Source organism: Lonchura striata, chromosome 1, assembly GCF_050655825.1.
Source record: "Lonchura striata isolate lonStrDom1 chromosome 1, ASM5065582v1, whole genome shotgun sequence".
Lineage (NCBI taxonomy): Eukaryota > Metazoa > Chordata > Aves > Passeriformes > Estrildidae > Lonchura > Lonchura striata.
The window spans coordinates 16081457-16096970 of NC_140703.1; the positions used below are offsets into that span (position 1 = coordinate 16081457).

At 38.9% G+C, this 15514-nt stretch overlaps 1 protein-coding gene across 15 annotated transcripts in view; it reads left to right on the forward strand.

The window, feature by feature from the left end:
• The window catches only part of POU2F1 (POU class 2 homeobox 1), a 116937-nt gene that overhangs the window by 76875 nt on the left and 24548 nt on the right, over nt 1-15514 (forward strand). For 5 of the 15 annotated variants that reach the window (XM_085590065.1, XM_021550166.4, XM_085590053.1 and 2 more), the window contains 3 exons: nt 681-860; nt 6604-6730; nt 13528-13622. In XM_085590065.1, the coding sequence (XP_085446191.1) occupies nt 681-860; nt 6604-6730; nt 13528-13622 (402 nt within the window). The remainder of the gene's footprint in view (nt 1-680; nt 861-6603; nt 6731-13527; nt 13623-15514) is intronic. The other 10 variants (XM_085590029.1, XM_085590063.1, XM_085590069.1 and 7 more) reach the window with 3 other exon arrangements.

Here is a 15514-nt window from a genome sequence, read left to right on the forward strand (position 1 = left end):
AGATTCATTTACATGTAAAGGAGAGACTGCTGCCACCTGTTCCACAGAGATAATGTGTGTTTGGGAAAGGGAAGGGATGTAAAGTTGCCAACTCTATTCTATTAAAAAAAAAAAAAAGGCAGATGGGGAGACTTGGAGAGAAACAAATGGAGCTCATGTTCTTTACTTATATCTTAGGGCATAATAGAAATGATGGAATATGGCAGGGATTCATGCTAATGTGAAGCAGCTGGGGTGTTATCAGTTTGTTCAGTAGCCATAGCCAGCATTCCTGCTTCACATTCATCTGGCTAATCACTTGCTGTTCTGCTGGGTGTAAATTTCCTTTCAAATCCTGGCAATAGTGATTCTTTTCTTTTGCTTGCTACTTAATTGCTTTTTCCCTGAAACTCCTGGTAGAGTTGTGAGGAAAACTTAGGAGCAGAGTTAGGTTCTGTAGGTTCCAATAAGTGCAGATGTTGGTGGTGGTGCAGTTTGGTTTGTGTCAGGCCTGTGTTAGGTTGGTTCCCACATTGTATGGAGGAGCCAGCTGTCCTTCCTTCAGGCCAGAGCCCTTGGCCAGTTAGTGGAATAACCCTAGGATTGCCTGGTTAACATAACTAGTACTGAGCTATCTAATGACTTTGTAGCTGAAGTGGCTCTTCCCATTATTAATGGCTGTGTTTTCTAATTGTTTATAGCTCACGTTGACGCCAGCCCAGCAACAGTTATTGCTCCAACAGGCGCAGGCCCAGTTGCTGGCGGCTGCAGTGCAGCACTCAGCCAGTCAGCAGCACAGCGCTGCTGGTGCCACCATCTCGGCCTCTGCTGCGACGCCGATGACGCAGATCCCTCTATCTCAGCCAATACAGATTGCACAGGTGAGCCTTGAGGCTTGAGAGGGTGGAGAACAAAAGAGGTTTTTGACTGATTGCACCATTCGAATCAAATTCGTTGTTCCTCGCTCAGTGAGTTGCTAGAGTCCTCGAGTATTGTTAGTTTTTTCTTGTGTTTTGTTGGATGGTGAGGTTGAAGTTTGATAGTCTTAGCAAGGAACGTGTGCCAGCTGCTCCTCAGTTCCACTGGGCTTCTGAGTTTGTACCAGAATCTGAGTAGATGCTGTGTTTTCTGAGTTTTCCTCCTTGTAGTTAGCGTGAGGAAGGAGAAGAAAAGGTATGGAAAGATGCCCACAGAAGTTGCACTTGTTAAGACCTGCATGGATGGGAAGTGATGGCTGTGTATCAAAAAGGATACTTGTCGGACCCAGATGGTGCTTGTTAGAAGCAAAATGGTAGAGCTGAAGAATGGCAGTTTGACTTGACCCATTTGTGTGCTATTTTGGCTTGGTGTTTAATGCTGTTTGTTCCAAGGCAAAGAATGGCCACTCTTGTGTGACTGGAGAAAAAGTTGGAGAATGAGTCAGGTGTTGGAATCTGCCCAGTCTCATGGTCTGGTGCTAAAGACATGTCAGTTCTGAAGGACTGCTCTCTGTGGATGGTCTGCTTACTAGAAGCAATAAGGAACCTCCTGGGTCTTCCAGGACTGGCTTAATTCAGTGTGGAGATTGCAGTGGCACTAACTCTGTGCTTACTGTATGTGGTGTGGAAAATCCTTAGACCTGTGGACAAGGATAATCAAATGTCCAGCTTAAACATCTTGAGTACTATGAGGTGGGGATTGTCTTGCTCATGCTGAGGTCTATCTTTCCATAGATTAAAGCTCTTGGTTCATAATACCAGTTTTCTTAGTCTAGCTGTGCAAAGAGTGTGGAGTATATAATCTTCAAAGTCACTGCTTCATAGAGTCGGCAAGTTCTTTAAGTCTCTGATGCTTTCTGTTCAGGCTATTTTCTCTTGCATTCAACTGGGATGAAGTGTCTAAAAAGGGAACATGAGGTCTGATTAAGGACAAGAATGAAAATGTTGCAATTGTCTGTGAAGTCCTTTACTGTGCTGGTCCAATAGCTGAATAACAGCCTGGCTGTGCTATCAGGTTTTCATTAGCTGAAGTGACAAACTTTTGTGGTGTTGGTCTAGAAGTTCTGACCTCTCTAGCTGTCCTTAGGCCAGAGTGGTGCCATCCTATTTTTAAAAGGCTAGTGCTGATGTTGCTGTGTTGATGAGATTCCTTCCACTGAAGCTCTTGTTGCAGTGTGAGAAGTCGCATCACCAAATAACACCTCTTTTAGGAAAGGATTCCACTTCACTGGCATGATATGGAGATGACTGAAGGATGTAGCATTCAAGGAAACTTGTAATTCTCAAGATCATATCATAATTTTAAGACTGTCTGTAGGCAATAATGCAGACAGATTTCAAGGAGAGAATGGGGAATGTCCTTGTCAAGGAAGTTGTTGGTTATAGCTTCTGACATCTTTCCATGCACCTGTCACAGAGTTCCCATTTGATGGGATGTGAGTCTTTTAACATATATGTAAGCAATCCACAGGTGTGTGCTTCTCCTCTTCCAGGTGTGCAGCTTAAAATAGCAAGGTCTGCTTTACTGAAGTGTGGTACCTTGAACTATCTGACCTTAGGTTTGTCAAATAGGCCACCAAAGCACTGGATACCATTGGTGATGCATGTGAGAGGTTTCTAATCCTGCTCTCCCGCCTCACTGCAAAGCTCTGAAAATGTGTGAAGCACTTACAATTATTAGTTTTGTACTGCCTTTTGCTCCAGAACTCAGAAAATCTTCAGAGAAATGTTTGAGGGGAGTTGGAAAGATCAGGCATATGCTACCAAATAAGAGTTTCCGAAGGCAGCATTGTCTGATTTGTGCACATGAGTGAGCTAAAGGCTCTCTGAAAAATAGCATGTGATCTTGTAGTTGCCATGTGCAGAACAAATTAAAGTTGTACTTGTTTTCTGACATTTTTAATTACTTAAGTGCTTGACTTTACAATTAATGTGTTTTAGGATAGATTATTTTGATACATAAATGAGTTTGGTTGAAGCTTGTTAACTGCTCCTTATGATGAAAGTGCACGGCATAAATTGTGCAGGTGTTGCATCTAATTTGAGGTACTTATGGAAAACATCTACCATCTAGGTTCATAGGTAGATAGCACCATGCTTGCTTTGATCCATCTTGGCAAGGATTTGTAAGCAGTGCTCAGCTTTGTTTGTGTTGCTATTGTAAATATATAGCTGATTATACAAATAGCTGAATGTTTGTTTTAATTGATGGTTTTTGAATAATTGATTAACTGGCAGGTCTCTGCAGCAGGAGGATTACCATATTTATTTTAATTAACTAATTGCAAAAGCATGACTTCTTTAATGTGCACTGCAGTTCACGTAAGGTATCTGCTGCAGCAGCCTGGTGAGGAGCTCATGCTGCTCCTGATTTGACACTAAACAGTTGTGTATCAACTTCTGGGGTTCTTAATAAACTTCCTTGTTTTCAGGGTCTATGCTTCCAGGGTCTATTTATATGATGTAAATCTCAAAATGAGTCGATGCTTAAGTTTGTGCTGAAGCTGTAATTGGAAATAGCATTGAATTTAGAAATTTAGATATTTTTTTTTAACAAAAAAAATCTTCCTCACAGCAAGACATAGCACTTGATAGATTATTCTGCTGAGGTGGGATTTGGATTGTTTTGATCTTTCTAAATTGCTAGGCAGCATGAGAAGACATGCATGTCTCCCTGAAAGTCTTCCCATTTCTTTCCATGTGCTTATGGTAGCATACAGATTTTAACACTGAGGAAAGAAAGATTGGTATAGGAGAACAGTGTCAGGTTTGTTTGTGTGTTTGCTATTGGGAGATTTATTGTAATGGTATAATTAACTAAATAATAAAACTTTCCCAAGGTGGAAATAAGGCTGGATTTCAAATGCATTTGAGGGGCTGGTAGGGCTATTTAGGAGTGATTAGCCTTGGAGGTATCATTTTCATTTTGCGTTGCAGAATTATATTTCTGTATTTAAACAAGACTTAGCCAACATACCATTTACCAAGGCAGATGCACAGAATAAGATTGCTTATATCAGTTCCCCCTGAGGCCTCAATTTAAAAACAGTTTTCTCATATTAAAGTGTAAGAGCCTGATGATAAGAGCTGTCATGTCTTGGCTAGGTAGCCAGTGTTATGAATACTATAGTCTTAAACAAAAAGCTCTCCTCCTTTGATCTTACAGGTACATTGCCACTGTTTCTTTGTATTCTTTCTTGCATGTAACTCTGTCTCCTGTGGGGGTGCTTCAAATCATCTGAGATCTCCTTGGTCATCTGTGTTGATTTCATTTGTTTGCTTTTGATTGGGAGAGGTCCTTAACCTATCTGTTTTTCCATTGATACTTTTATTTTCCACAGTGTCTTCCCAACTCTTCCTTTTGTGTTTATGTTTTTTTTTTTTCTCTTGTCTACTTCTGTTTTCATCCTGCAGCCTCTCTTTATTTCCTTTCCTTCTGCCCAGTGTTCACAAGCTCAGTCAGCTTGCCCAGCTCTTTCCATTTCTGTTTTCAGCTCTTCATCCAGTCCTCACATCCATTCCAATATGAGCCCCCTCTGAGCTGGAGGGCCAGTACAGTCTGCAGAGGCAACCAGCTGAGCATTGAAAATCAGCGAATAAATGAGTGGAGATCCATGTTGTGTTGAGCTCAAGAAGTAAGAGGTTTTGGTTGTGGTTCTGACCTAGGATAAGAAGTTATAAAAAACATAGAGTTCCAGGATAGAACTGGAGTAATTATTGCTCTCTTTCATGAAGGAACTTTGCCTTGATTTCATAGGAATTGTTGCATTATTTCTGCAATTTTCTGAAAGCAAACAATACCATTGACTTTAAAACCACTTTTTTGCTCGTGGACACTTTTTAAAATTTTACTATTCTCTTATAAAATGGAAGTTTCTATTTGTTGAAGACCATTGCTTGATCAATCCATCTGGTGTCTGTCTACCATATTATTACACTGCATGCTTTGGACTTAACAGGGCTAAGTAGCCCAAGTGATTGATGACCAGTGTCTGTGTAATGCAGGTTAAGTAGTCATTTTCTTATAAAGTCTGTCTATGGTCTCATAAATCAGTGGACTCCCTATTTTTTCCCCTCTCTAGTCTTCCTTTCTGACATTCCCCACCCCTCATCTCCAGAAGGAGATTTTTGCAAGTTTCAAGTTACAGTTTTAACAAATTAAAATAATGTAAGGTCACAGATAACAGCGTTGTGTAAGAAAGAAGTTCTCCTTCTCAGTGTGTCTTGACTTCTATCTGCAAATCCACTGCTGGCAGTGAATGGCCTGTCCCATCCTCTGGCTGAGCAGGTTGTGGGAGTGCTCAGTCACCTGCATCAGCCCAAGGAGCAGCTCTTTGTTCCTCAGGTGTGTCTGGGGCTGTGTGAAGGTGAACAGTTCCAAGCAGCCACACCGGGCACTGCTGCACCTGAACAGGGTTTCTCTGCAAACAGGGACCTGAATGACTTCCCTGAAACAGAGCTTTGGGGGAGTCTTCTTGTCTGCTTGGTTTGGTTTGTGTAATTTTTCATTCAGGCTTTTTTCCACCTGATGGGTGAGTATTTTGAAATAGATTCTTCCTGGAAAGATGGAAAAATCCAATAAGTGTGTTTAGATAGTTTTCATGGATTACCACTGTTATGTTGACTGACTTCACAGTGTGTTTTTTAAATTTCAGTTGCGCTTGCTCTTGTGCTGTTTGGAGATGAAAGATAAAAGGCTGTTTATGGGGAACAGTATTTTTAAGCAGTTCTCTGTGTTTTCATTCTCCAGCTAAATGTCAAGTTGAAGCATTTTTCTTGAAAACTCAGTTTCTCAGAGATTAACATTTTACACTGAGACTTGTAATTTAATTATAGAAAATTAATAGTCCTGAATGGTTTAAATACATAAAAGTAGGGTCCTACAATAATGCAGTCTTTTGCATTATTCCTTTTAAACTTTCATTATAGTCATCTCTATTAAGCGTAATTTGTTTCAGAACAAATGAAACATATTTACTAATTGAGTTAGCTACTTTCTGAAATTTGAACTGAAGAACCAGAGTGCTAACAAGGAATCTGTACTATTTTGCTTTCCTGTTGTTGATTCAAATGGTAATTGCAGACTGTTGTTACAAAAAAAAAAAAAAAAAAAAAAATAGCTCCCAGCTAATATGCTTGATTTGTAGCAGAGTTCCATCCTCAGAAAATAAGTTTGAGAGATCTTTGTGCTGATAACTTTAATGTATTTTAAAACTCCTGAATCTGTGGGGGAAGGGAGATTGGTTTGCTTGTTTTGTTTTTAAAACAGAACAGTTATGGGTATACTTTGCTGGGTTATGTAGTAAATAACTTTGGTTTTAAGAATGAAAGTGAAATTCAAATTGCCATTCTAAAGGATATTCAGTAGCAGGACTTCTGCTGTGTTTGACATCCACTTTTATCTCTAAATGTTAGAGTGTACCTGGTTGATAGGAAATATTGTATTTGGAATAATTGCTGACTTACATGTCTAACACACAGCTCTTTCTTTTCTTTTTTTTTCTTTTCTTTTTTCTTTTTTTTTTGTCTTCTCGTTTTTTGCTTTTTTCTTTTTGTCTTCTCTTTTTTTTTCTTTTTTTTTTTTTTTTGTCTTCTATTTTTTCTTTTTTCTTCTTTTTTTTTTTTCCCCCCTTCCCGTTTCCTTAAGGATTTGCAGCACTTGCAGCAGCTTCAGCAGCAGAATCTCAACCTGCAACAGTTTGTGTTGGTGCATCCAACAACCAACTTGCAGCCAGCACAGTTCATCATCTCACAAACGCCGCAGGGGCAGCAGGGTAAGTGCTCCTTGCCACAAAAGCAGATTGTACATAGCATTTTTTAGGGGAGAAAGTGAAACTCAGATGGTTCATATCAATGCCCAGCCCTCTCCCAGGCAGTGGCTCCCAGCTAGCTTTCCCCCCCTAGGTTTATAGCCCGAGTATGAGACCACGTGTTGTGGAATATCCCTTTGGCCAGTTTGGGTCAGTTGTCATGGCTCTGTCCCCTCCCAGCTTCTTGTGCCTCCCAGCCTGCTTGCTGGTGGGATGTGTGAGAAGCTGAAAATTCCTCCTTGACTCTAAATACTGATAGGCAATAACTAAAACATCAGTGTGGAATCAACATTGTTCTCATCCAAAATCCAAATCGCAGCACTGTACCAGCAATTAAGAAGAAAATTAACTCTATCTCAGTCAAAAGCAAGACAGACTGGAAAAAAGATTACAAAATCAAAAGTCCTTGTGGGAGTTTGGAAAAGTACTTAAGCCTAAAGAGGGTACAATGAATTTTATCATAAACTGAACTAATAATTAACACCTTGGGAAAGGAGCTAGAATGCTGGATTTATGTACCAGCTCTTATAATAATATTTTGGCAATGCACTGGGTATGAGTTCCGTGCAAAGACAGACAAGGCAGTGGTAGGTGGTGCTGTGTCAGAGCAGTTAAGTATACTAGCTTTGTTCTGAGGACTGATGTGTTCAGGCTGCAATGCATCACAGTGCTGATTGCACCCCATTTGTTGATGCCCACGGAAAACTGCATTTAGCCATGGCTTCTTATGCTGATATACTCCAATGGCCTTTTTTCCCTCCATTCTCTTCTACATGAACTCTACTCAGTTGTTCAGGTCTGGTAATCCAAAGATTCTTGCTCAGAAGGCAAATCCTGTTATGCTTGAAGAGTCCTGCAGAGCCTGGCTGTCCTATAAAGCAGTTCTTTGCACCTCATTTTTTTCTGTTCCTTTCAATTTTTTCATGCATCATTCCTTCTTACATACTATGACTTGGATAGAACTGGCTTTCCATTACGCTGAAGGGCTCTTACTGTCTGAATGCTCTCACATTTGAATAAAGGGTTAGTCAAAATTACCTTCCTTTTAATAGGACTTGATTTAGGAGAGATTTTATACCAGTACTGGAAGAAAATGGCTGAAAGGCTATTCATGAAAGCATTTAATGATGTACTCCTTTCTTAAAATGAAGCAGAACTTGTAAACTTAACATACGGTACTAGAAGAAATCAAAACACTAAAATTTAGCTCAAGAATTCTTCAAAGTAGGTGCTTGGTTGTTTTTTTTTTAATAATTTTTTTCAAGAAAAGAGCAAGCACAAAAACATTGTTTTGAAAAACTCATTGGTATTGATGTCTGCCTACATTTTTCAGCCAAATTCTACTGGTTTTCTAAACTACCTTTGAAGATGCTTTACAAAAAGGAAAACTAAGAGAAGCAAATTGTATTCATCCCCCAAAATGAGTTGTTTGCATTATAGAAGTGAAGGCTTTCTTGGTTGCTTCAAATCTTCTGAAGTAGAATAAGTACTAGGTGAGATTTTCATAGTGCCTTTTCCAGAGGCCATCCCTGAAAAATCATTTCTTCGCTGCAATTTAAGACCTGCATATTGCTGTCATCAGTGACGCAGTGTAGGTAGAGGCATCATGTTTTACTGGTAATGTGCAGCCTGGACAACTGAATAGCTCAAAAATGTAGGAAGATTTATATGCTGAATTCTGACCATAGGCCAGAAATGCTGAAATGCTTTAATAGATCTCATTTTCTTTATGACCACTCAATGATAACGCAACATGTATGTCATAATACCCCTTATATCACTTTTTGATATGTTTTTTTTGCAGTGTTTCATGGTTATTGTTATAAGATCTCAAATAGTACATTATTATTTATGAGAACGATTGAGAAAGTGTGTATTTTTATTTTTGCTATTTGCTGTTGCATCTGACTTTTCTATGTTGTTCATGTCCTATTGCTCCATTAGTCAGCTTCATAAAGTAATAAATATTCTAAAGAAACTAGCATAGAGATTTCTTCAAAACTAATGGCATTATTTTTTTTTTTTTTTTGATCCTTCATTGGTACTGCATGGAGCTTTATATATGTACACATTTAATAACAAACATAAAAATTCTTGAAGGGGTTGAACAGAGAGCAGAGATCCAACTTTTGAAAAAAATAGGAAATTCAATGCCTAAAATATTAATCAATAATCAGGATGTTATTCTACTATCTTTCTGCAATACACGTATTATAGCTCCCAGCAGCAGATAGGAAATTTTCCCCATAAATCCACTGCTGTATGTCTAATGTAGTCACCTTCCTTTTCCACACAATTTCTGGCTATTTAGGGAGTTATATGAAACAAATTTTTAGGTTCCCATTTTTCATGGCTGATAATTGATAACATCATAACTGAAAGAATTGTTTCAAGCCTCAGCAGATATGGAAAAGATTGAATGGAAATAGAAATTTTGAACATTTTCTTATTCAGTGCAACTGTTGTTCATATTATTGTTAAAGTCACCAGCAGGAATGTAGCACCTTGTAATACCTTTATATCTCTTGTATCTATTCTTGTATCTAATAGAGCTGTCTCTAAAATAATCAATTTAACATCCCCTACTACAATTAGAGCTGCTTCTAAAAAATATTACCCTCATCAGGTGACTGTTCACCTTTTTACTTGTGAGATATTGCTAATACAAATCGTATCAGTAAAAATCTGAACAGAGGGGGAAGTGGTGCTGTGTTTAATATAAATTAATCTTGCAAACAGGAGTTGTTGAGATCTAAGCAAAGGCTGTATCGCAGTGAGATTTAGAAATAGTACTTATAAAGAAAATATCCAGAAAGGAAAATGTGGAAGACAAGCTAATTAACTATAAACATTGAAACTGGATCTACTTAGTCTCAATTATTGCTATTTATTGTTAAAGACTACATTTATGACTTTTTTTCTTTTTTTATAAAGTTGCCTGGGCCAAATCCTATCCTGTTTTCTTCTTTCATATGTGTTATACAGACTTTGAGACCTCACTCACGTGAAAGTCCTTGTAATGGCTTTGTCTTGCAAGCTAACTTCCAGTGAGAGGATGAACAGCTTTGGCAGAGATAAAGCAGTCAAGTTCTTACATGAAAAAATTCACTCTTTTGAGAGATCAGTTTGGGATGAATTATGCATTATGCTTCTGGGCCAACTTTTTTAAAATTATGCTGGAAAAGTCTGTGCTTGAATGTTTGTTTTATCTTTTGTTTAATTTTAGATAGAACTGAACCCCAGATCAGTCCTAGGGGACTCTTGGCTAGCAGGAAGAGTTTTTTTGGCTTGGACCATTATTCATGCTACTCTTAAACATTACAGGAAAAATCCTGAATGACAATAGATCTATTTACTATTAAAAAAATACTCTAAGCTATCATAGTTCTGCATAGATCCTTATCTGCCTGCATGCAGTCATTCTTTCAGAGTGCCATATAGGTGATCTGTGTGCCATATTTAATGCAATAATACCACTAGACTTAAAACCCAGGGCAGAGGGTTAGGGATACAACCTCTGTAAAGTATACAAGTACAATAGCAGCTTTTATAGGTTCAAAAAAATCATGTGGGTTGGAAGGGACCTCTGGAGACCAGGTAGAATTGTTCAAAGCAGGTCCAATTACAGCAGCTATTCAGTGCCTCAGCCAGTTGAATTGAACATGTCCAAGAATGGGGTTTCTGCAACATTCTCAAGTACCTGCCCCAAGAGTTAACTGCTATCATGTTAAAAATTAAAAATTGTTTTCCTATATCTAGTTGGAGTTTTCCATGTTTTGATATCCATTGCATCTCATTACAATGTACCCTAGAGCAGAGTCCATTTCTGCCCTTGAAGAAAGCAGTAGGATCTCACCTTCTATCAGGCTAAAAAATAAAAGCTTACTTACCTGTTCCATCCTGTTAGCCACCCTGCTGGGCCTTGGATGCAGAAAATCCAGGATGGGCTTGTGCCTTGTACTGGGAAGCCCAAGGCTGACAGCAGGACTCCAGCTGTGGAGTGAAGGGGGAGAAGCACAACCCTTGACCTGCTGGCTGCACTCCTGTAAGTACAGCCCAGGATGTGGTTGGCTGTCTTGAAAGGACACACTGCCAGTTCATGTTCATCAGATTGTCCTCCAGGAACCCCTGTGGGACTGCATTCCAGCCAGCCAGTGCCCACCAGTATTGCTGCTCAGGGTTATTCCAGCTCCCATCCAGAACACTGTATTTTCCTCCATCAATCTTCATGAGGTTTCATTTGTCCAGCTGATCTAGACTCTGGCTTCTGGCCTGTTGACCACTTCCCCATCTTTGGTATTGTCCACAGACCTGCTAAGAATATATCTTGTCCCATGAGCCTTCTTGGTAACAAAGATGGTAAACAGTATTGGTGCCAGTATGAGTTTTTGAGGAAACAGCAGTGTTTGAAATGCCAGGATCTCAGCAGGTGCCTAAAAGGAGAAGCTTAGACTGGTTCAAGACTGGTTCAAAGAGAACTGCAGCTGCCCACCCATGAGAGCCAAGGACTGCCCAAAGTGTGTGCATGGCAACTGCCTGAAAAGGCTGTGATCAGGGGGAGAGACATATTTCCAAAATGATCCAGCTGCTTTCCCCATCCCCTTCAGTCAGCTGCAGGTTGAATTGACTTGTTCTGTCTCCAATTTCTGCCTGTGGCACCTTGTGTCAGCACCTCTTACATAGGATAAAATTATGTAAAAACAGAGTAGATTAAACATGTTCAGATTATTTTATACCGATAATTCCATTATAATTACTTCAGACATATGAGTGAGAATAAAATTAGGAAGAGTCTAGTCATCTTGTGCTCTTTAGCAAAATTGTTACTGCCAGAAAAACATCCTCTTGGATTTCTCTGGGGACAGAAAGTCACCAAAGGCCAGTCCTAATTACTCTGATTGCAGTCATAAGACAAGTCAGTAACTTGTAATCGATGGTGTTACCAGTGGACTAGAACTCAAATGTCATCACTCAGCTGCCTGGTTTTTATTTGTTTGTTTACAGCCACTCTGTAATGACAGTGTGATGGGTTTGCCCCTTTCTCTTTCAAGCTGTCAGTTTAAAATTCACTATCACTGAATTAAGGTAAAAAACTCTGCACCTAAAGGTGGCTGTTTACTAATTAACGTTTGTATTTGGGCAGCTAAAATCATCTTTCAAGTGAACAAACATTTGCATTGTAAAAAGTAATGTGTAGCTGTAGTAGATGGCTGTCTTGAAAGTTCCTTGAGCAAGCTCTGTTCCCTCACAGTGTTTTTTCTAAAACACAGCTGGAACACATTGATTATGTGCTGCAAAGCAAATTTATATTGTTGTCTGTGCTGTGCTATTATATTACATAAGGAGCTGTCTATATTCTGTAGGTCCTGAGCATCTCAATAGCAATACATTCTGTTTAAAATACATATTCATCTCTTCATTAAACAAAAATCAGGTATTGCTGTCAGATGATAATTCTTCTGTGCTTGTGTATCCCTTACTAAGGATACATTTTCTCCTTCTTGACCATAGTTAATCCCTCTTTCTATGTCTCTTTTGGCCTTAACCTTGCATAAAGCATCCAGTTCCTCACTTAGTATTTATCAAGTCCTAAATTCTGTTTCCCCTGCCTTTATTCTTCTAAGAGGTAGATCAGGCAGCTGATGATGTTGAATTGAAGTGGTATATAGCTGATGGTGGCATAGCAGTCCATCCATCTGTTGTTCCCCCCGGGTTTTAGGGACTAGGTAAATTGAAGTGTAAGTTTAATTAGTTGGGTTCTTAATTATTATAGTGGAAATTGATAGTTGTAGTCAGGAGGTACCTAAAAAATAACAGTTAACATTTTTCACAGTAAAATTGAGGGATTTGACTAACTGTAGGTATATTTTTGCCAAGATTATGCCCCTATGTTTTTGCATTAGAAATGAAAAAAAGTATTCATAGTTTCCAGTTAATTTAGAGATGCAGGCATGTAACTCAATTTCCTCTGAGATTTAATAAACTGAACAAATAGTGGACTGTAAGGGAATTTATTTGGAGATTGACAGCATGTTATACATATTGATTCTATCAGTTGCAACTCTTCTTTGATGTTGTCACCTTTTCATAGTAGCAGGGTTTTCCTATATTCAGTGTAGTGTTGGTTCTATTTGTTAAAATTGAGCAGTGTTCAGTATCTTACCTAAACTTTAATTCCAATTACTTTTCCAAAAGATTCCTACTTTATTTGACCCAGGAGGGAGTTATCTAGGCTTGTTGTGTCTTCTGGTGTGGTCTGCTTAACTCTGCCAGAAAGTTAGGCAGCTGGCACAGGGTGATTTGGAGAGGAAGGAGGGTGATCACGGAGTGAAATTTGTGGTTTTGCTTAGGATTTTGAATTTGATCTCATAAGTGCTTAGTATTTTTATATGGCTCTGCAATTCTTGGTCAGCTCTTGGTTACCAGAAGAGGTGTATCCAAACTCTGTATGCTGAAAGGGGCAGGAAATGATTCCTGCACATGGGGTGACCTAGATCACTACCAACTCTTTCTGCAGAGGACACTTACACACACCTCTCCCTCTTACCCTTCTGTCACCACTTCCACCTCAGGGAAATGCAAGGGGATTCTGGGCTGAAAACTCCAAAGTCTGAACGTATCTATGCAAGGATGAAACAGAAGCTCACGTCTCATTCTTTTTTTTTTTAACTTTCCACCATTTGGCAAGAGCCTTGTTTTACCTCATTTCATGTTTTAGTGGTTTTGAATGAGAAAGCAAACACTCGTTTTTCTCTCTCCAGGTCTCCTGCAAGCGCAGAATCTCTTAACGCAACTACCTCAGCAAAGCCAAGCCAACCTCCTGCAGTCTCAGCCAAGCATCACCCTTGCCTCGCAGGTCAGGCTTTTTTCTACACTTCATGACTTGCTTTGAGGGGATTTAAACTATGGCAAGTGAATGGACTTTGTATTAGTTACCTGAATAGATGTTATAGCTATAACAGTGAATTTGTCTTTCTAGATAGTTCAGGTTTGTAGCTCCCACCCTAATGTGCCTCTTTCCAGGCTTTAACGTTCTAAAGTGGTTTTTTTAGCTGGAAATTTTCATGATTGATACCTTGAGTTAAGGGCACTAGAGCATCATTTAATTTCCTGTAAGGTTTTCTTGAAAATTCAGAGGAGCAAGGTGTGAGCTCCCTCAAAAGCTCCAAAAGAGGTTCACTGACAAGCCTCTTTCTGAAGATTGCAGTGGTAATCTATTTTAGTGTAGTTATTTTGCAATCACTGCTAAGTCATTGCCAGTCTTACCAGTTAGCATCTGTGAAACTGAAGAGATTGTTGGAAATGAAATATTTGAATATTCTGATAGATGTATATTAAAATGTTAGAGCTCTGTGATTAAGTTTTCAGACTATAAGAAAATCTATTTTAAGGTTGCATGTTCCTGCAAATTTAGTTGTGCTTGGCTCTGGGTTTTACTGTTCAGTTTAGTTTCATAGCTGCATGCTGTTTCTCAAATACCATGTAATATCACACAGTATCTTCCTGCCACCTCGGTTACATAGAAGAATTTTCTAGTCTGCAATAAGGTGCCTGAGTCTATCAGAGTCTTAGAAAACGACATTTTCTATTATACCACCTCTAGTATTTTTCATGCACCATGTGGAAAATGGAATTTGTCTCACCTCTAGTTCATACCTCAGCTAGCAGCATGATTCCACACTAAAGATTATTCTTGGTTTTAAAAAAATATTAAAACCACTAAGAAAGAATAAATTATGTAAAGTGGGTGAAATCAGTATTGCAGTAATTACCCACTATGATTAATGTAAATTAAAAAATATTAAAAACCTTTAAGTGTGACACATGTATCTGCAGTCCTAGAAAGATCATATATGATTACATTATTTCTCAAGTAATGGAATTATAGATCTTGACCTCCCTCTACCATCTGCTGTGCACTGCACAACACTGCATTAACCCAGGAGGAAAACAACATAAGGAGTTATGTAAAGGCTACACTATATGTAGGCCATTCTTTCAGAAGAGCCTTTTCTGGACCTTTGCATAGACTCTGCATAACACTCTAGTGCTGCCTGGACTTGAGGCATGAAATCAACTTTACTGAAGAGCACCAGCTAAGCTGACTAGAATTTAACTGGAGTAGATGATTTGTCTCTGCATCTCACCTGATCATGGCATGTAAGGAGTTAGAGCTATGCACTCAAAACATGTCTCCAGTGTTCTTGTTGCACATAAGGTCTGAACTGTGCAATACCAGATCTAAATAGATTTTGTTCACCTGTGAACATTTTCCAAGGTGATAATTTTTTTCAGATATTTATTTTAGTTGCATCACAAAATGCTTTAGTATGCCAATGTTCAGGAATAGTGAACCTTCCACAGACTTCCTAGAAAATTACCCTATATGTAAAAGAAAAGTGTGACCCAAAATGAATCATTTTCTGCAGATTGCCTTTGCTTAATTTCTTGTGTCACTAGTATGTTCATTTTATTGTTGCAACTGTCGACTGAAGGGTTAGAGGTAAATCTAGTCTTTTCTTCCTGAACAGTTGAGTCAGTCACAAGAGATGGCATTGGAGGAAATTTGCCATGTGTGCTGCATCTGTATGTGCTCACTCTTCCAGGATTAAATAGGAAATTTGAATCTTTTGGGCTGACGACAATCTGCCACCTCACAAGACCAATAGATTAAATTTTAATTTTTTTCAAAAGGAACGAATGCCAAGGTGTCTATAAGTGATAGAAGTCTATCAAGTAGAGTGTGTT